Genomic DNA, 26,237 nt, shown 5'->3' with positions numbered 1-26,237 from the left:
TCTTTCTAGGTTATTTCCTCAGACTTTTCCCCATTTCTTTTTTTTGTTTAACTCCTTTCTCTTTCTTTTTCAGGGAGGAGAAGAGTGAGCAGCTTTTGGACACGAGACAGGAGCTTGAGAACATGGAAGTGGAGCTCAAAAAGCTTCAGCAAGAGGTAATGCTGCAAGTCACAGCAACCCTCACACACGCAGACATTCATATGACTTCATCCCCCCTTCACCTTCTGTTCTCTCTTCTTTCTAGGTACTTTGTTTCTGCAGCTCTGCCAGGCTTTAATCAGCTAGCTAGTGACTTAGCTCATTAGGGGCTATTAGAGCTATCTTTAGCCTAGCAACAGCCTCACGTGGCTTTTGATTTGGAGTGGGTGGCAGGCTGACTGGATGCTATAAACAAGGTGGATGAGTTCAGAGAATGGAGGGCAGGTTTCTATGTTAAGATAATTGATAGTTTGCAGAGTTCGCTCTGTTTCTTATCTGTGTATGTAACAGACAAGACTGTTAGTTGTTCAACTGTAATCTACAAGTCATACAAGATTACGGAGTCACTGAACACATGGAAAATAATCTCTAGTTTTTGATCCATGATTGCATGTCTGTTTACATCTTTGATCATGGATTTCCTCATTTAGAGATATGATCTTGAGGATTATTTTTGCAAAATAACATTAGAGTACTTGTATTCCCTTATATTCACACTCTGTTTTGCTGTCAACACTTGCAGAGCTACCAGTTGCTGTCGGATGCTCGGTCGGCTCGGGCCTACCGTGACGAGCTGGACGCACTCAGAGAGAAGGCAATCCGTGTCGACAAACTGGAGAGTGAGCTGAGCCGATATAAGGAGAGACTTCATGATATTGAGTTTTACAAGGCCAGAGTCGAGGTACACAAGTGCACGAAAAACAGAGCGTCGCTTCAAGCTGATTAGATGCTATTTATTAACGGATGGCCCTTTCATACCTGCACATCATGTAGCTGAACAAAAGAAGTAGCAATCGACTGAAAACAAGTCTTCATAAGTTAAGTTCAAATTGGCCATGTTGTGGACAGCACACAAGCAACATGTCACCAATTTAAAAGTCACTATTACATAATCTCATGATGCATAACATGGAGCAATCGGTTATTTAGATTGTTAAGACAGAACAAGGACATGTTTTTTTATTATGATATTAATTGTAACTGGTTGAATACAAAATCCAACTGAATTTCATTATCTTGAACAACCAAACTATACGAATGAATTGAGACCTCTCATATTCAACAAATGTATACAAAATACACCTATAGAGAGAAACTCAAGACTTTTAGTTAGGAGTAAAAAAAAAAAACTGTATAATTCGGAGCAGGTTGTGTACGGAAGCCCCAAACGGCCATGCGTTCATATATTTTATTTCCTCCGTTTTCCCGTGATAACGAGTTAATTTCATTTGTTTTCCGAGATAATGATATAATTAAGAGTGTGCGCGTGTGTGTATGAGTCATTCAGTTAGTACCTTTACCTTTAATGTGATAATTGTTTTCATTTAGTTCAGTGATATTCTTTGAAGACAGGTTATTATTTCATTAATTATATTAGACGCTAAATGCAGGACTTTTATTTTGAAAGCGTCAAAATATTTTGACTGACTCATACACACACACACACAAAACAAAAAACGAAAACAAAATTTCGTTATCTCGAGATAGTTATCCCGTTATCTCGGTAAAACAAAATTTCGTTATCTCGGGAAAGCAAAATTTTGTTATCTCGAGATAATTATCCCGTTATCTCGGGAAAGCAAAATTTTGTTATCTTGAGATAATTATCCCGTTATCTTGGGAAAACAGAAGAAATGAAATATCTGAATGTATGGCCGTTTAGGGCTTCCGTAGTTGTGAACCGTCACACTGTTATTTTTATTCTGTATAGACAACAGCAAAATGAATAAATAATGTAGTAATAGATAAATAATTGAATGCATAATGATAATATTATATCCAATATTATAATATTATGATAATATTATAAATAATGCATGTATTAGAATAAAAATTTAGTTTTAGATGGTTTAAGAGTCAGACAATATATTAGGAGGAAAAACGGTTGCCTTTACCCTTTAGTACAATTCCAAGAATGAGAGCTGAAACATAAAAAAAAACTTTCCAAAATTATATGATGTCTGTATTACTACTATACCCTGTCACTGCATACAGTTACCTTTACTACTCATTCTAGTATTAGTACTGATATTGATAGTAAGTCCTGAGGAGGATATCTTCAAATAACTGTTTGTGCTAGCTGCAGTGTTTGTTTTGTTGTTAAACTAGTATTATTTGCTGATGTGGTGGTTTCTATAGGAGCTGAAGGAGGACAACCAGGTGCTGTTGGAGACTAAAGCCATGTTGGAGGAGCAGCTTGATGCTACCCGGACTCGCTCTGACAAACTGCACCTCCTGGAGAAAGAGAATCTGCAGCTCAAATCCAAGATCCATGACCTGGAGATGGTGAGATGATTGATTTACGGATCACTGCTCCAGTTCAGTGATCTGAGATGATTGAACAAAGTGTGATAAGAGTTAGTGCTAGAGAGGTGATGTCGCACGACTTGTGTGTTCAAGATATGGTTATCTGAACACTTAGTCTAACAGTCTGTTATCTCCAGGAGCGGGACATGGACCGTAAACGTATGGAGGAGCTGTTAGAGGAGAACCTTGTGCTTGAGATGGCCCAGAAACAGAGCATGGATGAGTCCCTGCACCTGGGATGGGAGCTGGAACAACTTTCTAAGACACCAGAACTGGCCGAAGGTAAGAGGAGCCAAGATTATTTTTTTTTTAAAGCCAGAGAACAAGAAGAGCTTTGTTTATTAACTGGCAGCTTGAATGCAAAGGCTGAATTATCATGCTGCTGATAGTCACCTGAGTTGACCAGGTTGAAGGTGACAGACAACAGACTAGGTTAATAGGCTCTTGGCACTGGTCTCATCCTTATGGTCCATCTACATTTGCCAGCCTCCACTGGGTTTTCCTTCCACTTGGTTAAGACCTGTAATTAATATTCAGTGGCTCTTGGAGGATAATCTGTGTGTTTGGATTATAAAAGCTGTTAAGAGGTTTAACTAGCCAGGGATCTGGATAAAGACTTTGTGTGTGTGTATGTGGGAGTGGTTGTTTGTTAAAATGGCACTTCAAAAGCTTTAAGACCTACAGAGTTGGTCCCTTCGGCTTTGGATTTATTTTTTATGGACTGATTAGTATTATTTGTTTTTAATGGTGTTTGGTGTTTTTTACAACAACAGAAACAAAACAGATGTGTTAATATTTATTAAATGATTCATATTTTTGTTTCAGCCCCTCAGAAATCTCTGGGTGAGGAAGTGAATGAGCTGACCTCGAGCCGCCTGTTGAAACTCGAGAAAGACAACCAGACCCTGCTGAAGACTGTGGAGGAGCTCAGAGGTGCAGCCAGTGAGGACAAGGTGGCAAAACTGTCCAAAGTCAACCTGGAAAACCAGAAACTGACCCAGAAAGTAAGCAAAGGACTGTGTATTGACGAGATTTTCATTGATTGTGGGTCAGGGGTTTGGTAGGCTGTTCTTCTTGATTAAAATACAATAGTTTCTCATTTAATTAGTCATCAATTTTCTGGGAAAATCTGTTTTTTTAAGCACTCATACTGCATGTTAAAAAGGTTGTGCAGAATGTTATGTTAGCTATGTAAAAGAGTTTCCATCTGTTGGCAAGGATATGCTTTAGTACAAGTAGTAACTAAAAAAGTGTTTTGATTTCTGTGAGATGTATTAGTATTCAAAGATAGGTACTTGTATAGAGCGATTGCTGTTTTGCCGGCTGTGTTGGAAATGCAGTTTAATTTTCTGTCCCTCATCAGGGTTACCATCACGATTAGCATATTGGACCAACCCTCCTCCATAGTATATCACCCTAACACTTGACTTTAGGCCTTTTCACACAGTGTCAGTGAGAAATAAAAAAGAGAAAGAAGACGAGCCTATAGAGAGGGGTGCATGGGAGGATGAAAGCAAAGCTGTAAATCCAGGCAGCCCTGCATTGCCTTTTCTTTTCCAGTCTTTGACTCTCAAACGCCCCTTGCTAAGAGAACTCTCTCGGCTATTTTCAGAAATATAAGCCTCTCTCCTGGCCCTCTGAAAAAAAAAGCATGAAATTGTGTTTTTCTCTCACAAAAAGAAAATCCAAAGTGAGAAAATTTATTTCTGAGTGACTTGAGGTCTAGAGCCAAAACACATTAAAATGTGAATGCGGCTGCCGGTAGACTCAAACAACAGAATGCTCATTTAAAGTATATGTGTGTTTGTGTGTGTGTGCGGATAATTGCTTGCGTTGCTCTGTGTGCAGAGTTGTGACAGAATGAGGTGATGTATTATATGTTTATATCATGGATTAATATTTGCACCAGCTTCTGCATGACTGTGAATTATTGGGTAACTTCACTGCATGGTATCCTGTGTTGATGCTGCAATATAGGATGCAATGCAGGACAATTACAGAGCATTGAGATATGTATAACTGAAAAGGAAAAAAACATTTTGAAAATTACTATTTTTAATACTATTTACTATTTGATTGTTTGCAGTTGGAGCAGCTGGAGAGTGAACTAACAGCGGACAGAGAGTCTCTCCGCAGCGCCGAATCCCTCAGTACTGACCTGATGAAGGAGAAGGCTTTACTGGAAAAGACTCTGGAAACACTGAGGGAAAACTCTGAGAGACAGGTACTCATCACACACACACAAACATACACACAATGATTTAATGTGGGATGTTTCCCCAAAAAACACATAATTGTACAACTCTAATTCTAAAACCGTTGTGATGCTTGGATGAAGTTTTACCTCACCAAATTTTGTAAATATCCTCTTCTGTGGATTTAAATGCCAGCAACACGTTTCAAACGAGTTGGGACAGGAGCAACAAAAGACCTGTTTGAAACATTCCACAGGAATATACGTAATTTGGCAACAGGTGACATTATCATAATTGGGGCATGAAAGGGGCATCCACAAAAGACTTGTCAAATGCTGGTGGTAAACAGTTTTTTCAATCTGGGCTGTTACTGACAATTGAACATATTTTGATGTATAAAATACAAGCAATCAAGTAATGATTTTTTGTATGCCACATTTTTGATGAATGTTACATCCTTAATTTAGCTGTTGTGTTCAAGATGGCAGAACATTTTCTGCTTAGTGAATATAATATGTTACAGAGGCAGACTTATGTCAGAATAACATTAAGCATTCATGTGTTTTATAATAGAGTTAGCATTACCTTATGTCTCTATAATTGACAAGCATATGGTCAGATAGACCAACACAGTCAGACAAACAAGGCTTTAAGGCAGTGCGTCATACCCTCTACTCTATCTACGAAACCAGCATTGATTCTCGTTCCAGGAAACTCAGAGAAAAAAAGAACATGACTAAGCTGTGCAATTTACTCAAGTCTTGACACAGTTTTTCTTGAGAGCAATCTTTGTGCAATTGATTTGCTTTTGGCTCGAAAAACTATTAAGTGGAACTACCACTATGTTTTATTGACTACACAGATTTCTGGCACTCTGTGGCCCAGATACTGTCTGTGTGTCTGCTGGGCCATTATAGCTGTTAGACCCAAATCTGACACCTTTTATCAGTTCAACCATCTGATTTGTAAAATTTGGACTTGATGAGCGACAGAGGCTGTTTAGTTGCATAATATGAAGTAACAAGACAACACTGTTACGAAATACATAACATTTGAAAAGGATTGTTTTGGATAATCCTCACAAGCTGTTATTTGTTTCTACAGTTAAGTTCTTGTTTATAGTTCTTTAATTTAGATTTTCATTTGATTAAGCCAAAAGGAAATTTGAAGCAGAATCTTGAGGCTTCCTTTTTATTTCTTAAATCGTTCTAAGCATCAGCTCATACAACCAGTCTCGGCAGGCTAGAATGCTTTCATATAAAGTCACAGAACAATGAGGTTCAATAAAATGTACTGCAATGAACTCAGTGAGTAAATCTAACCCAGGGCCATCATTAAACCTCTGATGTTTCTTTTCCAGCTGAAGGGTTTGGAGCAGGAGAACAAGCATCTGGGCCAGACGGTGTGTTCTCTGCGTCAGCGCTGCCAGGTTGGTGCTGAGGCCCGAGTCAAGGACGTGGAGAAAGAGAATCGTGTTCTCCACGAGTCCATCTGCGAGACTACTGCAAAACTCAATAAGATGGAGTTTGAAAGGAAACAATTACGTAAGTGACGTGTTGTTTAGTATGTATATTTTATGGCTCATTGCATCAAGTTTTGGTGAAGAAATGTGTGTACTTCTACAATGACCATCACAGGATTAAAATTCTGTTTCTTCCCTTTTTAATGCAGGTAAAGAGCTTGAAGTGATGAAGGAGAAAGGGGAGCGAGCAGAGGAGTTGGAGATTCAGATTCAGAAGCTGGAAAGGGACAACGAGAGCCTGCAGAAGAAAGTTGCCAGTCTTGGAATCACCTGTGAAAAGGTCTGATTCATTTAGATTTCAGCCTGTGGCTTGAGATGTCACAGTGTCTGTAGGCTCAGTTTGTCAGATTCCTGCACAGAGATGCAGTATTTTGGATATGTTAAAAGTTGGGTTTCCCTTTTTGGCATGTGCAGTCTTGTCCATCTGTCTCATTCACTATTTGTGTTACCGTTGTGTTAGATATTACTGCAAAATGTACATCAAGTCCATATTGAATATTAAAACATTATCTAATATTACATGATAATAAATTGGAGTATTGTAGGCTGCATTTGCACAACACCTCATGGTCATCCATCAATTGTTTGTATGTAGGTATCTTCGTTGGAGAAAGAGAACACTGAGCTGGAGGCAGAGGGCCGTCGTCTGAAGAAGAAGCTGGACACTCTGAAGAACATGGCGTTCCAGCTGGAGGCTCTGGAAAAGGAGAACTCCCAGCTGGAGGAGGAGAACCTGCAGCTTCGCCGCTCGGCCGAGAGTCTCCGGTCAGCCGGTGCTAAGGCAGCACAGCTTGAAGCTGAGAACAGGGAGCTGGAGAGTGAGAGGAGCCAGTTGAAGCGAAGCCTGGAACTGCTCAAAGCCTCATCCAAGAAGACGGAGAGATTGGAGGTAAGATTTCAAGACTGCCAGTCATATGGCTTTGGAGAGCAGCGAGATGTAGCTAAAATGCAGCCATGTGTGGCAATAAGCTTTCTTTGGGAAATAGAAAGCAGGCGACACAAGATTATGGCACCTTGCCCCTTAGATTTTTGTAATTTATCACAAACGAACATTTTGACAGGTATGTTACAGGGGATCTGGCATATAATGGCATCAGGGAGCAGCACAACTAGTTCACGGATGCTTTTAATATCCTAATCTGGCTTTCACTCTCCCAGGTGAGTTACCAGGGCCTAGATACAGAGAACCAGCGCCTGCAGAAGGCTTTAGAGAACAGCAGCAAGAAGATCCAGCAATTGGAAGCAGAATTGCAAGAAGTGGAGACTGAGAATCAAACCCTGCAACGCAACCTGGAGGAGCTCAAGATCTCCAGTAAACGCCTGGAGCAGCTGGAGCAGGAGGTAGGCAAAGCACACGTTCAGTCAGTAGCAATAATCGCATGCCTGAAATATTTTTATCATTTGAGGTATTTTTGGATTCAATTCTTCTCTGGAACAGACCAGATTTGGGGGATGGCTGTAGGTGGTTTACTGACACAACTGCAGTTACTTATTTTGGGATGGGCTGATTCTGCCTGGCAGAATGAGGTCAATCAGATTGGCCCAAAAACTGTAGTAGAGGCAGGCTTATGGTAGTGTTTGTGACACAGCAGATCTTGTGTTTACAAACCTGAATCCACAACAGTTGGGATGCTGTGTAAGATGTACATAAAAACAGAATGCAGTCATTGTAAACAGACTGTCTTTACAAAGTGTTCCCAAACCCGTATAGTGATATAAACAAAAAGCACAAATGTGATATCACTTGAGATATACTGCAACTTTTTGGGTCATTCTGACAAAAAGATGTTTCCCTGCAGAATATTTGTGAAAATTGATTAATGGCCCTTTGAGCTAATCTGTGTCCACATTTAACAAAAAGTGTATTTACAAGTCATTTAGACTCGGAAATAATCCCATCAAATTATATTCTATCCCTCTGCGCTCCATAACGTTGATTCCCCCAGAACAAGACTCTGGAGCAGGAAAGCTCCCAGCTGGAGAAAGACAAGAAGCTTCTGGAGAAGGAGAACAAGCGGCTGAGGCAGCAGGCCGAGATCCGCGACTCTAAGCTGGATGACAACAACCAGCGGATCTCCTCCTTGGAGAAAGAAAATCGGACGATGGGCAAGGAGATGATCTTCTTCAGGGACTCCTGCACGAGAGTTAAAGACTTGGAGAGGGAGAACAAGGAGCTGGTCAAACAGGGATCTATTGATAAGAAGACCCTCAACACACTCAGAGAGGTCAGCATTCCCCTTACAGTGTTCTTTCGTGTTTTTTTTTTTTTCTTTCAGATATCATCTTTATTATGAATTCTAAGTGGGAATTCATTGAAATGATCCTCTTGTTGAATCACTGTTGACATAGAAAACACGCAAGGATTGGAATTATTGAAGCCAACTGATATTGATAACTGTTACCTTGACTCTTCCATTAATGTCATGCTTCTTTATTACTTGTTATTGATGAAAAACTACAAGTCTGCAGTAAGTTTTTCATTGTGCGCCTCTGTGTGTGTTTTTAGGAGCTTGTGAGTGAGAAGCTGCGGACTCAGCAGATGAACAACGATCTGGAGAAACTAACCCATGAGCTGGAGAAGATTGGATTAAACAAGGAAAGGCTGCTGCATGATGAGGGCTCTGATGACAGGTATCGTCTCACAGACGCACACACATAAACATCCACAATACTGCTCTTAAACAATGTTTCAGCTCTGAACTAAAATAAGAACTTAGTCTATCATCTTGGGATCAGAATCATCAAAGATGTTTAGTTCCAAATAAATCAGCCCTGTGGCCCATTTTAGATCAGGTGTTGAAGTTTGGATTAATCCGAGTCCATTGTTGAATGTCTTTCAGAGCCAATATCTTCTCCACCTGCAACACTCTGCCAAGATGTCAGTTGGCAGTGCTGTACTGTGGTTAGATGATAGAACATTATCTGAATTTGCCAACCCAAGCAGACAAAAAATATAAACTCCCACACACGGACCTAACTTGAATATTTTTCAGGTTTAGGCTCCTGGAAACCAAACTGGAGTCGACTCTGAAATCATCTTTGGAGATTAAAGAGGAGAAGATCGCCGCCCTGGAGGCCAGACTGCAGGAATCCTCAAACCTCAACCAGCAACTTCGCCAGGAGCTGAAGACGGTCAGAAACACATATCCATACTTTAGATCATTGAAATACCTGCTCAGCACAGAAATACAGTATTTTGGATATGTTGTAAAAATGTTCAGCTCAACCAGAATACAGAAGACCAACCTGTCCCCACCTGAGAACAGCGTGTCCAAAATCCACCCCCTGCAGTCTAAAACACTAAAAACACTGAAATACAGAGGGCTTCTCAAGGCCGATACATTATTTATTAATCCACTCTTCCACTTCTATCACCAGTTTATCTATTTATGAGGCGGCGGGAGTCTGTGAAAAAGGTGGAGCAGAGTGGAGGATGTCTGCTTTTCCTTCAGGGAAGCGTTTGCTTTGAACTTGCTGACACAAATCATATCCAAAGCTTAAGGTTGAGTGGAAAAGTTGAGGCCTCTGTGGATGGACTCTAATGGGTCCTGTCTGCTCTTACATTACCATTACTCAAGTCATATCCTACTAGTTTTGTTTAGTGATTTTGCTGTCAAGCTTTAAGTCATTTTGCATTCTCACCGATCTTGGATTTGGAGGATTTTTTATTCTATTTTACTGAAAGACCTCAAAAAGCACCACGTTGACTCATGTGTCTCTCTCCAGGTGAAGAAAAACTATGAGGCGCTGCGTCAGAGGGAGGAGGAGGAGAGAATGGTGCAGAGCTCACCCCCTAGAGGAGGGGAGGACCCTCAATCTGTTAGAAAATGGGAGAAAGAGAGTCATGAAGCCACCAGAGAACTGCTGAAAGTCAAAGACAGACTTATTGAGGTGGAGAGAAATGTAAGTTAGCACAATATCAGGATGGTTGATGCGATTATACCAATGTAAATGGTGAACACGTATAGGTTTGTGCTTTTTTTCCCCTGAATGTATTCTGATATTTGTGTCTTTTTCCCCAGAATGCCACGCTGCAGGCTGAGAAGGCAGCCCTGAGGAGCCAGCTCAAACAACTGGAAACTCAAAGCTCCAACCTGCAGGCTCAGATAGTGGCTGTGCAGAGACAGACTGCATCTTTACAGGAGAACAATACAACACTACAGACCCAGAATGCCAAGCTGCAGGTAATTCCTGACACGTCCTACACAATGCGAAAAATTCTCAGCCCTTCTCAGATTTCTATCATATGCCAATTTCCACTCAATGTCCATTAGCAGCTGTCCAATCACATCCTTTGATCTTCATCAGCAAATGGAAATAAAGTTGTCAGAAATTATCCAGATGTTATTATTGTCCATTTTATTTTATAAGGATTAAATGAACCATGTCTTTGCAATATGAACAGCACACAACTCTTCTATCCATAAACACTTACAGATACATGCACTGTAAACTGATTATAATGCATATGAGATAATTCTGATGAGAATACAGAACATGTAAAAATAGAGAAAGAAAAAAAAATAGCAAAAATGTGCACATCTAAGAAGAAAACGGAGTCAACACAAGATAATGCTCCAGTGAAACTGTATAGCCTCCATGTGATGTTTCGTTACATTTTAAAAGACATAACATGTATAATAAAGATATGTTTATACTTGCTCACCATGCTTTCGAATCGAATCAGATGATATCAAAAATAAATAACTGGATATAATGCAAAACTACATAAACAGCGTTTTAAAGAAAATGTAAAGCTGTCCAGCCTTCTTTTGACGCTGCTCTGGTTGTACAGTTGTCTTGGCAGACTACTTTGCTGCCTGGATTTAGACTTGTACTCCTTGTTTGGCAGCCATTCAAACCCTGCTTACAGGCGACAGGATTTACACTGACCATACAGCAGCGTCTGGCACTGTGTGTTTGTCTACTTCTCTTGATGTGTGTGGGCGGTATATATGTAGACAGGTGTGTGTGTATTGGAGGTGTAAAGCTGTTGCTGTTTAAAGGTACAAAAAAGTGTGTCAGCACCTGGACAGAATGTGTGTGCACATGCACTCTAGTCATGACTGAAGAGGGATTTGACACTAGGAAACGGCTGTGGCCACAAAGGAAACATGAAAAGAAACTGTTTTCCTGCTGCTGCTTTGCAGCTGGAGCTTATAGCAAAGGAGGAGAACAAACCAAACAGAGACACAGTGCCCCCTGTAGACAAAAACGACATTTGCTGAATTTACCTCTAGCTGTGTTTAATTTGAGGATTACAGTGAAAAAGAATTTGTAAAACATTTTTCTTTGAGCACTATTCATTATTTTCACAATCCCTCTCTTCTTCTCCTCTCCTTCCACACCTTCCTCATCACCCTCCTCATGTAATTGATCACCATCGTTGTCCTACAGGTGGAGAACTCTACCCTGAGCTCTCAAAGTGCTGCCCTCATGGCTCAGAATGCCCAGCTGCAGAGCCAGCAGAGCAGTGTGGAGGGTGAGCGTGAGGGAGCTCTTAAAGATAAAGAGGAGCTGAGGGCCACCTATGAGCTGCTTCTCCGCGACCACGAGAAACTGGCAGCTCTCCATGAGAGGCAGGCGTCCGAGTATGAGGCCCTGATCGGAAAGCATGGGGGACTGAAGACTTCCCACAAGAGCCTGGAGCAGCAGCACAGGGACCTGGAGGACAAGTGAGATGGGGGTTTAGGAGCATGAGGCGGCACATGCTGGAGTCATGACTTAATGTGTTACTTAGACATTCTTTTATATATTATCCCATGAGGGTAATATTAAACGATCATGAAAGCAATTACGCTGAGTGACCAGAGGAAATTGTACCCCTGAGGGATAGTGAAAATATAAGTGCTTTGTATTCTTCCTGCCACACTTAAATCTTTCTTTGTGGTGTTTTTATTTAGGTACAAGCAGCTACTGCAGAGGAAGGGGGAGCTGGAGGAGCTGGAGAAAAATCTGAAGGAGAAACAGGAAAAAATGGCGCAGGCAAACCAAACGCATCAAGATACAGCTGACCAGTACAAACTGCTGAAAGAGGAAAATGACAGGTCAGATAAATCTCTCTCAGTATTATATGTCTTAATTTAAGATTTAAAACTCTTCAGTCATATGTCTCTATGAATTCTGCATTTGTTTCCGTGTACCGAGGTGTCCCTGTGCTCCCTCCTCAGACTGAACACTACCTATCGTCAGCTGGTGAAGGACAATGACAATCTCCAGGTGGACCATAAGAACATAAAGAGCCAGCTGAATAACGCCAAACTGGACCAGACCAAGCTGGAGGCCGAATTCTCTAAACTGAAGGAGCAGTACCAGCAGCTGGACATCACCTCCACCAAGCTCACCAACCAGTGTGAAGTAAGGAGACCTTCTCTTCTCTTCTCGTCTCGTCTCTTCTCTTCTCTTCTCTTCTCTTCTCTTCTCTTCTCTTCTCTTCTCTTCTCTTCTCTTCTCTTCTCGTCTCGTCTCGTCTCGTCTCGTCTCGTCTCGTCTCGTCTCGTCTCGTCTCGTCTCTTCTCTTCTCTCTTTGATCATATTTGTAGAGACGACTTCTTACGCCAACTGTGTCGAGGGATGGTTTATCTCTTTAATGTATCATATTCGTTGTTTAGGCAAGTGTATCTCTTTGATAAATTTGTGTTTGTGTGTATGTTAGTTGTTGAGCCAGCTGAAAGGAAACCTGGAGGAGGAGAATCGTCACCTGTTGGACCAGATCCAGACTTTGATGCTGCAGAATCGCACCCTCCTGGAGCAGACCATGGAGAGCAAGGACCTGTTCCATGTAGAGCAAAGACAATACATGTAAAGCCCCCTGATGATACGTTTCCTTTAAAATGGACAGTACTCCATCAATATGTCTGCTAATGGGACACACAAAACAAATTGGTTGAATCATATTTGACTGTCTCATTTCTTCTCCTATCAGAGACAAACTGAATGAGCTGAGGAGACAGAAAGAGAAGCTGGAGGAGAAGATCATGGACCAGTACAAGTTCTACGACCCCTCACCTCCACGCAGGTAAAAAACAGACAAAATAAAAAAAAAAAAACATCATCCAATTACACGATTTTAAAAAATGATTCCTAAACTCTCAAAACAAAAACAAATATAGAGGATGCTTGTTGACTTGTACCTCAGAGGCAAGGAACACTCACACTGTAGCCTCAGGAAGTGATGCATCAAATATTTATGCTTTGCAGAGCTTTAAACAACTGTATACTGCGACATCTTCTGTCTACACTGTTGTCGACTCATGTGAAACCAGACAGTTTGGTTGGATTTACTTAATCTGGAACGAGAGAAGGTAAGACGATGGTATATGAACTCTTTGTTTCATTTCGTCTTTCTAGGCGTGGCAACTGGATCACTTTGAAGATGAGGAAGCTGATCAAGCCGAAAAGTCGGGAGAGGATGCGCTCTCTCACTCTGACTCCCTCTCGTTCCGAGTCGGGTGATTTCCTCTCGTTTCCATTGGACAGCCAGGACAGCTCGTCCATAGGCTCGGGTTCCAACTCGCTGGACGACGCACTGACACAAAAGAGAAGCGGCAGTGAGTACAAAGGAAACACTCAGACACGACTATACACACACATAGGAATCAAAATCAGAATGGACGCAGTCTCAACCACGACTTAAGGAACTTTTCTCTCCGTGCTTAAGACAAATTTCCTGTGCAAACACACGCTTACTGTACCAAAAAAGCTGTGACTAAATACTCAGACAATATTTCATACACAGACACAAATTATCATGCAAATAAAGCAGCAAGCTAAACTCTTGCCATCTAGGTCCATATAATGAGTACTCACACTCATTCACAGGCACATAATCAATCTCCCACATACCCCAGAAGTCATTAAAAGTTGTTATTGGTGTGTTTGTGCGCGTGTGTGTGCGTGTGTGTGTACTGGTTGGATGGGTGTTTATCCCCTAACTGCTCCTTTATCTCTCTCTCTCTCTCTGCGAAGGGAGGAGAGGGCAGCACTCCCATGCCCAAGGGCAGGGTTCCACCAATGGTATGCTGCGGATGGGAAGGGGGGGCGGGGTTTATGACCCGACTTTCACGTCTTTCAGGGCATGTCTTCGTGAGTCCATTGTCCATGTCACTCAGCTGTCCTAGACGTTAGCTTGAGCTGCGCAGCACCACAAGGTTGACTCTGAACCCTGGGCCTGGTGCAGAAAGTTGATGTGTTTCCTGTATTTGAAACAACAGAGGGAACGCTTGATAATCTATAATGGATATGGAAACACCACAATTTGACATGTGATTATTGTCCTAAGAGCAATATCTTCTTTGTATGTTATGTGTGAATAAATGTTTAACAGCAGATTTAACACTTTAAAGTCTGTTTTTAGGTCTTTGGGAGTATCACTTTATATGTGAGAAAAGCTGTATAGAGCTTTCTGTTGAACCAGAGGGGAGTTGCACAGAATCTGATAAACTACTCAGGTAGACTACAAGTTTGGAAATTCAAAAAATCTGCAGGTATGGAGTTGAATAAAAGTGAGTTTACCAGCCCTCTGTAGTCTGCTTTTCAGCTCTGCTGGAAGCGAGTGCCACAGAGCCGTTAATTGTGAATTTATATCCTGGACAATGTTGGTAGCAGGTTTTGGTAATTGAAACAAATTTTTGGAAAAAAAAAGCAATATCTCTGATCTCCATGATTTTTTTTTAAAACCATGGTTATGTGTTGAGGACGTGGTGTTTCCAGCGCATCTCACGTGGTTCAAATACTGAAAAACACTTAAGGTATACTTTTTATCAGGTCCAGTCTAAAACTTATTAGCTCTCAGCTGTCAACCTGCTGATCTGTGCAGTTCACCAGTAATGAGCAGGAGAAACGTCCTCTAACGTAGCATCCAAGCTATTAAAAGGTGCAATGAATTGTGGCTGACTACCTGTCAATGCATGATGTGTCAAAACAGGTTGTCTTGATCAAGAAGAAGATATGGAATAAGGAATACAAGTTGTACCTGGGCTAGTAGGTTTACTTGAAAATAAAGTCAATAGGAGAAGTAAGCCAGTCTAATAAATGAGTTTGTTTTCCCCACCGGTGTGTAAAATATACCAATGAGCACAGAAATGTGTTGCTAACATACATTTTTAAGCAGTAATGCATATTTAAAAATGTAACTCACTGATGCTTTTAATCTGCCCTTTGACCTTTACACTCTCCTGATTGCACCCTTTAATATTCTTCATCCTCTGTTTCATGTAGGTGTGGTTATGCGTTGACAGTTGTGTTGTTGTGTGCAATATCTAGTGCTTTAAAATGCAACACTCATGACCATGAACATGAGAATGTTTGTCCATGTTGTCGTGCGGGGATATATGCGAAATGTGTGAGCGTGAGTTTGTGCGAGTGTGTATTTGCATAATGTGTTAACATTCGTGTCTTTTGTTTGCATAATCCGTTTTTTGTACAGAAGTCTGCCCTTAAAAGTATTATTTAGGTTTTAAAGATATCTGTTGGAGGCATTTCAGTCCATCCAAAAATCATTTTAACATCTTGCTTATTTAGAAATTAGAAATGAGAAGTAAATGATCATTAATCTCTAATACTGATAGACCTTAGTGGGGCTAAACACAATCTTTCTGGAGAATGTTAAAGACTTAAACCCCTTTCCAAGCTTTATAATTCAAAACATCTCTATATTTTTGTACAGAAACAGTCTTTAGTGCCATTAACTTTATCTGGGGTTGCCAATATATTTCGATGAAATACTAGGAAAGTGTGTTCTTGTAAAGATTGAAATAGCCCACACTTGATGATGAATCCAGATTTAAGCTTTGTTATACTATGAACGACCCCTTCTAGAATATATATTTTTATGGTTGTGTCTATAACATTGTTGTCTGTTGTCTGAGTGTCCAGGGGCTCAGCTCTCTCTCTGCATCTCTCCCCTGGCTCTCTTTGTAAAAACGTTAACCACAACCCTCTGTTCTGTCCTCCTGCTTTTTTTCTTTTGTTTTCTTTTCCTCCACCTCCCTCGGGCTTGTTCTGTCGCTCTCTCCCCTGTCTGTCTGTCCGTCTGTCTGTCTCTGGCTGCGCTCTGACAGCTATTAAAAGGTTGCCTTTCATGAGGAACAGATCGAAGGACAAAGACAAGGCCAAGGCCATCTACCGGCGCTCCATGTGTAAGACCTCCGTTAGCCGCCACGCTAGCCTTCCTCCGCCTCCTCGCCCTCTCATTGTCACACTAGGAGAAACAAAGAAGGAACAGTCACTGATCTCAGGGTGGCTGCATTGTGGGGGTTTGACAGAGACAGGATGGCAGTTTCAGGTTTAGAGTGATTCATTTTGGATACATTTAATGGGTAATATTATCTGATAAATCTTTTTTTAGGTAACAGCTAAGATATCAAATATTCAAATACCCTCATGCTGCCTCTGTGACATTAGTGACTTGTCCTTTATAGTTTCTTCCTAGTAATCCCCTCCCCTCGTCACCTCCTCCAACCTACGTCTGCCGCCTCCACTTTCCCCATAGAGCATCTCATCTTAGTGTTTTTCATCTTGTAGTGTCACTTTATTCTCACTATTAGCAGATGAATGATTAACACAAACTTCACTAACTGTGTCTTAAAGAAAATGTAAGCAAAAGCTGATGATCGGATACAGATCTGTCTCTTGTGATATGATGCAGTTTGGGTGTCATCTATCTAATTTCAGTATAGTGGTTGTTGGAGTCGCTATGCAACGGACAGCTTATGGGGCAGCTTTGTCATGTGCTCTGTGGTTTCATTTTGTTTGTGTATCTCGAATGAAAGGGCTCTGTGTGTGTGTTTTGTGTGTGAGGGAGTGTGTTAGGATGAGCGTGGAAGAGGGTTTGCCTTTCATGCGCCTGTGGTGTGTGGTTTGCTTCCATCTTTGATTACAGCATGACAAAAAAAAAAAACCCAACAACCACCTGATCGCCGCCACTCACACTCACCATGGAGGACTTGAAATGGAGCCTTTACTCTCTCTCTCTCTCTCTTTCTCTCTCTCTCTCTCTCTCTCTCTCTCTCTCTCTCTCTCTCTCTCTCTCTCTCTCTCTCTCTCTTTCTCTGTCTCTCTTGTCTCTCTCTCGACTCCCTCTGTCAGCGTGCTGCATTTCAGATCTTATTTTGCTGACATGGACTTGCCTCGTTCCGCTTCCGGCTTTGATCTTTTGTGTACAGCACCGCCGCTGCTCTGCATGCCTCTCTCATGCTTCTTTGCTGTTGGGTACAGCTCAGTAAACCAAGCACATAAAGACAGCAGCCCCTTTTTGGGTGAAGTATCACCCATTACAGAAAGTGTCTGAGATGATGAAGAACCATGCAGCTGCCATCTTTATGCACTTAACATTAGTTGGATTTTTTTTAAGATGCCTGCATGTGCCTTGAGACCAGATTGGATTGTTGATAATTAATTTATCCAAAGTTGAGACGGATCCAATTTTAACTCTGACCAGAACCTCACCAAACAGAAATTTTAATCTGTTATCTTCATATGCATACACTGGGAGTTAAGCCTTGGCCTTTTATTAGGTTCAGAAGAGAGATGGTCTTTCTGGCTTGAGCAACTTTAAAAACCTGTAGGACTTTTAAAATTGTTGCTTTTATCTGAGTCATTTTGTATCCCCATGTGACATGTCTGAGGAGATACAAAATCTAAGAAAACAGTTTCTGAAGTGAGTTAGATTAGATTAGATGACTTGAGGTGAGATATGATGTTGTAAAATGAATCATTGTAATATTCACGTTCCTCATTCTCCATCCGTCCGTCTGTTCAGCCATGAACGACCTGCTACAGACCATGGCAGTGGCTGGCGGTCCTGGAGCTCAGTGGGCGGGCAGTATCGAGAACCTGGATGGCGCCGAGGCCGGAGATGCTGGCATGACGGGCAGCAGCAGGCGGGGCGGCCAGCGCATGAAGGAGCTCGCCCTGTCCACCAACGCCATCGACTGTGCCGCCCTCACCCTTCCCTCTGCGGGGCGCAGCCGGGCCAAGCTCCGGCTTCAGGTCAAAGGTCAGGATGTTTGTTTTGTTTGTGATTATTTAGAGAAACTGACACCACATTTCATTTATAAGGAAGGATCTGCCGATATTTTTGGCTTTTATTTTGGCCTTTTAAATGTCAATATTTAGTAGACTTCTTTGAAGATTCACGTAAAGGTGGTGATGTTTATTCAGGTTTCAGCAAATAAAGAAGCTGTAGCAGTTCAGTCTTCTGTGTCTCAACAGATAACGCCTCCTGTGAAGATGTTGTTGGCTCTTTAGATGACCCCAGGAGTCAAGGTAAGACTTCATATCAGCAAATACAGACTCATCAGATGGATTGAGAAAGCATTGGTAAATGCAGCAGCCTGTCAGCACCAGCTGGGAATTTGAGGCCATTCAAATAAGAAAAGACTGAATAGCCCCCCAGAAAGCAGGTTATGTCCTCAGCAGTCCCACTGGTAATCTTTGGGCTGCCTTCCTGCACTTCGATTAAGCCTGATCTACAGTTGGAAAGCAATTTTAGTGGCGAGCAGATAGCGAGAGAGAGACAGATCAGCCTCCGCTGAAAGTAGGATTGACTCTAATTCAGGCTTTAGGACATTATCCAGGACAGTTAATCTGCTGTCAAGCAACTATTCATCAGTTCTGTGCCGCTCTAATGTAGATGACCCAGTTGTTAAACAGCCACCAAACTACTGACATACATTCCTAACACTTAAGATCGGTCTGCACCCGATTGCCATCACTTTCCTTTCTCTTCTACAAATGTTGATATACCAGACTCACTTCTACTTTACATCAAACTACTGTCTATTCAGGGATCGATTCAGGTCTAAAAACAGCTTGGCCATATATATTATGTTGAGTTGTGTACTTACATTATCCCAAATATTTCCAACAATGTTCAAAACCAGAGAAATTTGTAATTTCATTAAAGGGAAGTGCAATTCATTTGGTGCATTTCACTTTTGGAAATTGTATACTGTGTTTTTAATTCTTTGTTAATTCAACTCCAACAGATAACAAATACATATGATGAGATATTTTTTCTTTAAATATTAAAATGTTGTAGGTTTATGAAGAAACTCTTCTTTCAGTCAAATTCAAGAAAACATTCCCCAAGACAGTGCCGTATCATTGGCGCCCAACCTGGGTCCTACTTAGCTGATGAGTTCCCAGAATTGCCCTCATAAAAGCAGACACACTTGGAACACCATTTCCCAGTACATCTCTGTAATGGCTAGAGGAAACCTGGCATCCACTCTCACTCTCACATCAGACATTACTTATAATGCATCAGTCTGTAGGTCATCCTCCAGAGATGTTATCGATTTTTAAAATAACTTTTATGGCTGCCATGAAATCGCCTCAGTTCGGTTTTGTGTTTCTTTCTCCGCTTGTAACCATCAGAGATATTAAACTTTGCTCATTTTGCACCCTGGGCAGCAGTGTCACGACCTGGGTGTGTTGTATATGTGTGTGTGTGTTTGTGTGTGTATGTGTGTGTGTGTGTTTCATCAGGCCTGCGGGTGTATAGCAGTGCTCTGGCTCTGCTCCCTTCTCCCACTGAGCTGAGCGTTAAGTGCAGAGTGCCCTGTAGCATCTGTAGTAAGTGACCACTACTCGGCACTTAATCCCACTCTGGGCTGGTTTCCTAGACATAATAAGAGCTTCATTGTTTGATTGTTCATTTAAAAATCTAATTTGGTGTCAGCCATGTCCTGAAAACCAGTTGGAGATGATTTCACGGTCACTGGTTTTTCCTGCTGAAGTGTCCCTACAAACACAGTGAAGAGCAAGGTCACATTGTCACTTCTTCTTTTCTCTCCCTTCCTCCTTGTCAATTCCTTCCCCTGAGTTTCTCACAAAAGCACGAAGGCCTCCAATCCCACCCCCCCTTTTTTAACTCATTTACTTACTCTTTCATCCTCTGTTGGTCAGTGTTGTCTCTGTTGGTTTCCCTTTCTCCGGTCCTTGTATTCAGGCGTCCCGGCCCTCTCCTTAGGTAGTTCTTTGTTTGTTAACTGGACATATTGTGTCTGCAGCCTGGCACTGAGCCACCCTTCCTGCCCCTCTGCCTGGCATGTGCCATCTGCTGCCTCAGCAGGAGACATTCTGTCAAACTGTCAGCGTGCACCTATGTGTTACTCTGTGTGTCTGTGCATGTTTGTGTGGATATGTGTTTAGTGTCTGTATATCCTAACTGTGTATGTGTGTACATGTCTTTTCCTTCTTTTCCCTTACCCAGCCACCAGACCCACCAGTCTCCATAGCAACAGGACCACCAGTAGTAATAGTAACAATAACTCCCACCTCACTTCTCCTCTGGAGGGCAAAGGTATGCTCCTCCTTCCCTTACCCCTCCTTCCTCTTTCTCCTCCTCCTCGTCCTCCTCCTAACTAACCTCACCCGCCTTCCTCCTTTTATCACTTTCTTTTTCTTTTGTGTCTTTACTTAAACCGACTAAAACCAGGTGACACTATGCATTGTTGTGCTGTATATTGATTGATTGTTGATTTTTGCATGTTGCAGTAAATCAAATCGTATTGCATTAGAGGAGGCTATTCAGAGATACAAAGATGGCCTCTAACAAGTATTTGTTTAAGCAATCATTTTATACGTTATGTCATTTTAAATAAACTGCAAGACATTTTGTGAACGGCCTCTTAAAGCCAGTCAAGAACTCTGGCTTTAAACCTTCCCACTGGTTGGTCCCACCTACATCAGGTTAACCATAACTGGTTGTATTAGAGACCTTCTTGGGAACTGATAATTGTTTTCAGGTGAAAAACGCCCACGAATAGTCAACTATTAATAACAAAGTATTTTTCAATATATCATTACTATTAATTGAAAATAGTGTAAAAATGTAGGCAGCATAGGAAGAAAATTCTGAATATCACTGCAGATCCTAGCAGTGAACGATAAAGATCATAGATTACTTTTTCCACGTTCTCACTGCCCTCCTTCCCACAGGCACGTTGAACGGCAGCCTCAGCCGGCCTCACAGCGAGAGCAGCGGAGAGTTCAGCCTCAGTTTGGATCAGGAGGTGTGGTCCAGCAGCGGCAGCAGCCCCGTCCAGCAGCCCACCTCTTCGCGCTCCTCCCATCAGAGCCCCCTGCAGCTGCGCCGGTCCCTCGACCCATCCACCGCCGCAGGGAGCCCCGGACAGAACCAGAACAGGTGCAGCGAGGTGCTCTCACTGCAGCAGTTCCTGGACGAGGGTATTGATCCTGCAGAGGTGAGGCCTCAGTTCTAAACTGAACTGTTTGCTGTTATTTATTTGTTTAATCAAAAGCTGCAGATGAAATAAATCAAAAGGGATATTAAACTCGATCTGGACATTTACATTTTTGAAGTAAAATAATGAAGAAAAAGAAAGAAATGTTTGTCATGGTCCTGTCCCTGATAGTGTTTGTCTGGTCTGTGTTCTGTAGTCTGGCAGTCAGGAAAATCTCACTGTAGACTCCCCTCGCCTCTCCACGTCTTCTGAGCACGGGCCAAAAGAACGCACTACTAAGGGCCGTGGAATATTACGCTCCTCTAGTGGGAAAGCGGCTGCGGTCAGCTGTGATCGCCCACCGAGATCCACTGGACAACCGGGTCGCCCGACCCTGCGCAAGGCGGAGAGCACCCGAGTGAGAGGCTCCGTCCCGATCCGCTCCAGCCTGTCCTCGCAGGCCAAAGCCACGTCTGTCTCCGAACGCCTAGACTCGGCTTCCTCCACGCTGCCCCGGGCCAGCAGCGTCATCTCCACCGCCGAGGGCACGACACGGCGCACCAGCATCCACGACCTGCTCTCAAAGGACAACCGGCAGCCCGTGTCCGTCGACGTTGCTCCTCCCGTCACGTCCACCAAGGCTGGGGTGCGCTCCCAGCCTACACCCAGTGAGTACCACCCCAAGAGCACCAATCTAAAGGGACCCCTTACCACCAACACCCCCATGCCCAAGTCACTCAGCTTACCCTGCCATAGCTCGGAGGATCCCGACCTCTCCACCCTCGAGTCTTTCCTCGGCCCTTCCTTCACTGTCGAGTCTGTGTTCATGGACTCCATCTTTAGTGAGTCGGCAGGCAAAAACCTCCCCTTCCTGTCTCTAAACCCCACCCTAGTCAGCAACATCAGTGGGCCTCCCGTTACAAATAAAACACACCCTCTTCCAATCCCCAATCACATTTCCACCCAAAACCAGGCCTCTCACAGCCAATCAAATGGTCAGATGAGGTCCAGCCCAGCCAGTCTGAGCGAGTATAAAGAGGCCGTTGATAGCAGTCGTGTGAATAATTCGGACCAGTCACTGAATGCAGAGGACAACCAGTCTCTGTGGTATGAGTACGGGTGTGTGTGAGGTTCACACTTAAAGAGGGGGGACTGACGGGATGGATACACAACAAGTCCTCCTTGTCTGCATGTATTTATTTAGAGCACTCTCTTTCTCTGCGTGGTGATTTTGTTTCATTCTTTTCTGTTTGTCATGGTGCTGATTGGTGAATCGCTGTTTTGTTTTTTCTTTATTTTTCTGGCTTGTTCTTATTCTCTGAGGCGGGACTTTGAATGTTCTTCCGTCCGACAGCTTTTACCATGTTATTGTTTCCCCCCATTAAATCTGTTCCACTGGCTAACATTACACTATTATCTGCAGTTTGGGATTTGTTTCTCTGTTTTAAAGCTTAAATCTTAAGTGGGCTGTAATTGGTTCAAAAAACAGGTAAATTAACGCTAGTTTGTCTCTGATCTCGTAGCTACGATTTCATTACAAATCCAAATGAAAAATGTTCAGTGTGTCAGATAATAGGTTCACTTTCCACTTCCTGTTTGCTGTGATGTTTCGATGTATGGGGGAGTGTCTGGTTCACTGCTTTTTAACTCGGTTGCATCATCCCCTAAATTGCACGGCTTTGTTCTGTTGCGCTCATTTTGATTGCTGTGATCAAAATGGTTCGTCCTGTTTTTGTTTCTAATAATGGTGTGTACTGTCTTTTTTTTTTTTTTTACATTTGAGTTGTGTATTTTGTTTTATAAACATTAACTGGGGCACTTGCTCTGGTGGGTCCTGACTGACCGTCTGGGCTGGTGACAAAATGATGAAGCTTCATTCTCAAAATGATCTGAGGAGACTGTAAAGATGGGTTGGTGAAAGTTGACAGAGAAGGTAACTGAGTAGGGTGATGATGATATTGGTATTAGGGAGAGCTGCAGCTAACAGTTACTTTAATTATGGATAAATCTGTTGTTTACTCAGGATAAGTGTAAAAAAGAATAATCATAATTTCCCAGAGCAAATTGACATTTTTGCTTGAAAAAATCCTGAAATGTGGACAGATTATATCAAGTTTCACATTTATGATTATATTTTGGGTTACAACTAGAATAGGTTAACATGCTTTATTGCTCAAGAAACAAACCCGTGTTAGGCAGCTTTTGATGGCATTATTGAAACAGGGAGTTAAAATAGTAAGTTGTTGTCAGTGGTCAGATTGTTTCGTGAATGAAGTGAACATCATCTCTTTTGGTATCTGGGAACATATATATACTCATCCCGACGCACCACAACCTGAGACTGAATAATTTTTGAATATGTATTTCAGACTGACAAGATCTTGTACAGATGTTTGTAATCGTTAAGTTATAATCGAAGACGAGCACTGCTTCATGTGCCGATGCTAGTAGTACTGTCCACCTATAGATCCTTATTTATTTCTGCTTTTTGAACTCTGTACTTGCTGTTTTGAAGTTGCTTTAACTCTATTTATCTTAATCTACAGTATATATGAAAATGTCACTGTCTCCAGATGTAACTTGAACGTTGCCTTTGTCCTACAGATGTGGAGGGCAGAAAGTCTAAAAGCAGGAGCGGGGAGCCGCAGCAAAGCTGCTAAACCCCGCCCCCACCACCCTCGTCTATCTGCTACCATGCTGTGAGCGTGTGGTGAGTGAGTGCTGCTCGAGTGGGAGGGAATAGGGATTGGGGTGGAAGGGTGGAGAGGGTTTGGTCTTGTCTCCATGGGAACCTAAAACATGGTGTAACAGATGTCGTCCATCCTGCCGTGCACTTGCTTCCCCCCGTCCTCCTCCTCACTGTCCTGTTTGTCGCCCCACCGTCCCCGCGGTGCCAAACGCCTGTTCACAGAGCCTGACGGGACCTCGGTCTGCACGGCATATGGGCCGCTCTGAGTGGACCAACGCTTTGCCTGTTTGTGTCCCCAAATCCCCCCAACGAGAGGAGTTCCACAACTGACTGTACCCCTCCTCCATGATGCATCTTGTGTTGTTGGTAAAGGTGACTGCTAAGTGGAAGAAGGAAAAAAAAAAGGGCCCTTTGCTGCTTTCAGGCTGCTTGATGTTGCTGCATGGCTTCAGTGTAGCGCTGAAATCCCTCCTCTGTCCTGTTCCCTTGACAATGCATGTAGACCCAGGCTGGCTGCTTCCCTCTGTCTCCCCTTATATATACATATATACATATATATATATCACTGTCTCCTGATACAGTTTCTGTCTTTTAATCTTCTTTTTTCTCTCTTCTCCTTGCCTTCATCTGTCTCCTTTTCTTTCTTTTCTTATCTTGCCACTCCTCTTTGCTTGCCTGGGACTCAGAGAGAGAAAGGTGGCCTTGGAGCTGTGTGTCTGAAGCCTAGTAGAATTAATCTGCTGAGACCGTCTACAGTGAGAAAAGATTGTATATCCCAGTTTCCTTTGACTTCCCTTTTTTTGTTTTGTTTGAACGCAGGACACTTGATTAGAGAAAAGTGGCTTCCTTCTCTGTTTAGTTTTCTTCCTTGAATCAAGGAAACAACAGAAAAATACTAGAAATTGTTGCGGTGACTTTTTTTTTTCTATAAAGATTAACGCTGTGGCAGATTGCACTGCCATGAGTCCTTCAGTGTGACGGACTGCTAGATGTGCACTAGTCTCTGCGGACTTAAGATTAAAGTGCCAATGTTCACACAACAGCCAAATGGGCGATCTTAAAACCAGACTGATGACTCCATTTTCCGCATCTTCCGCGCAACTTCGACGTCAGCCGGACCTTCTTCTGCCCAACGCCATGATCGCAATCCTTGTGTTTTTTTTGCAAATGGGCAGCATGCACAAGCAAAGACGACAAAACGTTCTCAAAGCATGTCAGCACCGAACATTTCAACCCGCCATCAGACTGAAGAATCACAATCTGCATGGAGCAATCAATCAGCCAATCACCCCACTTCCTTTTATCAATCAGAGAGGAGGACAGTGTTCAGTGGGGATTGTACTCGCCAGGATGCCAAATGGACTCGGACGGGAAGCCATGACATCATGAGTGGAGGTTGTGTGATCAGAGTGCGCGTGAGAGAGAGAGAGAGAGAGACTTATCACGGGACAGTTCCAGGTCACCTATATGACAGTTAGCAGCCATGACACCCCAGAAATAACCTCTAGACGCTGCTCACGTTGGCTTGAATCACTCATCACAGGCCATCCATCGCTTCTCATCCTGCTCTGATGTGGAAACAGTAAAAAAGCACACTCGCTGTTCATTAACATGCCATCACAGTATCACGTACCTACTGTGTGAAAAGACACTCAATGAGTTGTTAATGTAGACTGGAGTATAGGTGACCTGCAGTCTCCCCACTTCATGTGCAGATTTCTGTTGCTGTGTGGAAACATGACGGTGATGATGAGACCCAGTGTTTTTCCTCCTTTTCCACTTTTACATAAATCCATTTGATGTAATTAAAGTTCATCAAGACTACTGCGTGCACGCTGTGTTTTATGTCTGATCATAAATGTCCATTTTCAGGAACACAGGACGTTTCTCATGTTGACTTTGGGGTGGAGTGAGGGAAGCTTGAATGTTCCTCTCTGTACTGCATCCACCATTTTAGCCCCTGAGCCAAAAACGATATAAAACTGTAGCAAATAGTAGAATAATCATTATGCTGTTCTGTTCAGCAGGCTGTCTTGGTTGAGAGATGTTGGTTCAGTTCTGTTGTAACTCTGGAAGTTATGAGGTTTCTCTAATATTTTGGTGCCTACATTAGCCACATTGCAACTCGACGATAA

At 42.5% G+C, this 26,237-nt stretch overlaps 1 protein-coding gene across 7 annotated transcripts in view; it reads left to right on the top strand.

Moving 5' to 3' along the window:
* The window catches only part of ccdc88ab (coiled-coil domain containing 88Ab), a 67,012-nt gene extending 41,086 nt beyond the window's left edge, over positions 1 to 25,926 (top strand). Inside the window, exons 9-39 of one of the 7 annotated variants that reach the window (XR_005079229.1) lie at positions 74 to 155; positions 722 to 880; positions 2,338 to 2,484; positions 2,643 to 2,787; positions 3,331 to 3,509; positions 4,592 to 4,729; positions 6,061 to 6,244; positions 6,372 to 6,502; positions 6,818 to 7,111; positions 7,381 to 7,563; positions 8,169 to 8,447; positions 8,729 to 8,853; positions 9,216 to 9,354; positions 9,949 to 10,125; positions 10,245 to 10,406; positions 11,620 to 11,897; positions 12,126 to 12,269; positions 12,393 to 12,579; positions 12,878 to 13,023; positions 13,148 to 13,240; positions 13,573 to 13,772; positions 14,191 to 14,238; positions 16,284 to 16,361; positions 17,984 to 18,220; positions 18,436 to 18,489; positions 19,714 to 19,800; positions 20,441 to 20,530; positions 21,169 to 21,434; positions 21,631 to 22,081; positions 24,018 to 24,123; positions 24,789 to 25,926. Coding sequence is in view for 6 of the 7 variants with exons in the window: in XM_037123298.1 (XP_036979193.1) it covers positions 74 to 155; positions 722 to 880; positions 2,338 to 2,484; positions 2,643 to 2,787; positions 3,331 to 3,509; positions 4,592 to 4,729; positions 6,061 to 6,244; positions 6,372 to 6,502; positions 6,818 to 7,111; positions 7,381 to 7,563; positions 8,169 to 8,447; positions 8,729 to 8,853; positions 9,216 to 9,354; positions 9,949 to 10,125; positions 10,245 to 10,406; positions 11,620 to 11,897; positions 12,126 to 12,269; positions 12,393 to 12,579; positions 12,878 to 13,023; positions 13,148 to 13,240; positions 13,573 to 13,772; positions 14,191 to 14,238; positions 16,284 to 16,361; positions 17,984 to 18,220; positions 18,436 to 18,489; positions 19,714 to 19,800; positions 20,441 to 20,530; positions 21,169 to 21,434; positions 21,631 to 22,542 (5,344 nt within the window). In the remaining variant the exon portion in view is untranslated. Of the gene's footprint in view, positions 1 to 73; positions 156 to 721; positions 881 to 2,337; positions 2,485 to 2,642; positions 2,788 to 3,330; positions 3,510 to 4,591; positions 4,730 to 6,060; positions 6,245 to 6,371; positions 6,503 to 6,817; positions 7,112 to 7,380; positions 7,564 to 8,168; positions 8,448 to 8,728; positions 8,854 to 9,215; positions 9,355 to 9,948; positions 10,126 to 10,244; positions 10,407 to 11,619; positions 11,898 to 12,125; positions 12,270 to 12,392; positions 12,580 to 12,877; positions 13,024 to 13,147; positions 13,241 to 13,572; positions 13,773 to 14,190; positions 14,239 to 16,283; positions 16,362 to 17,983; positions 18,221 to 18,435; positions 18,490 to 19,713; positions 19,801 to 20,440; positions 20,531 to 21,168; positions 21,435 to 21,630 lie in introns of all 7 variants that reach the window. The other 6 variants (XM_037123303.1, XM_037123298.1, XM_037123299.1 and 3 more) reach the window with 6 other exon arrangements.
* The last annotated feature ends 311 nt before the right edge of the window (positions 25,927 to 26,237 follow it).

This window comes from Acanthopagrus latus, chromosome 15 (genome assembly GCF_904848185.1).
Source record: "Acanthopagrus latus isolate v.2019 chromosome 15, fAcaLat1.1, whole genome shotgun sequence".
Classification (NCBI taxonomy): Eukaryota; Metazoa; Chordata; class Actinopteri; order Spariformes; family Sparidae; genus Acanthopagrus; species Acanthopagrus latus.
Note: the sequence above shows the minus strand (reverse complement) of the source record. Positions and strands in the feature narration are given on the sequence as shown.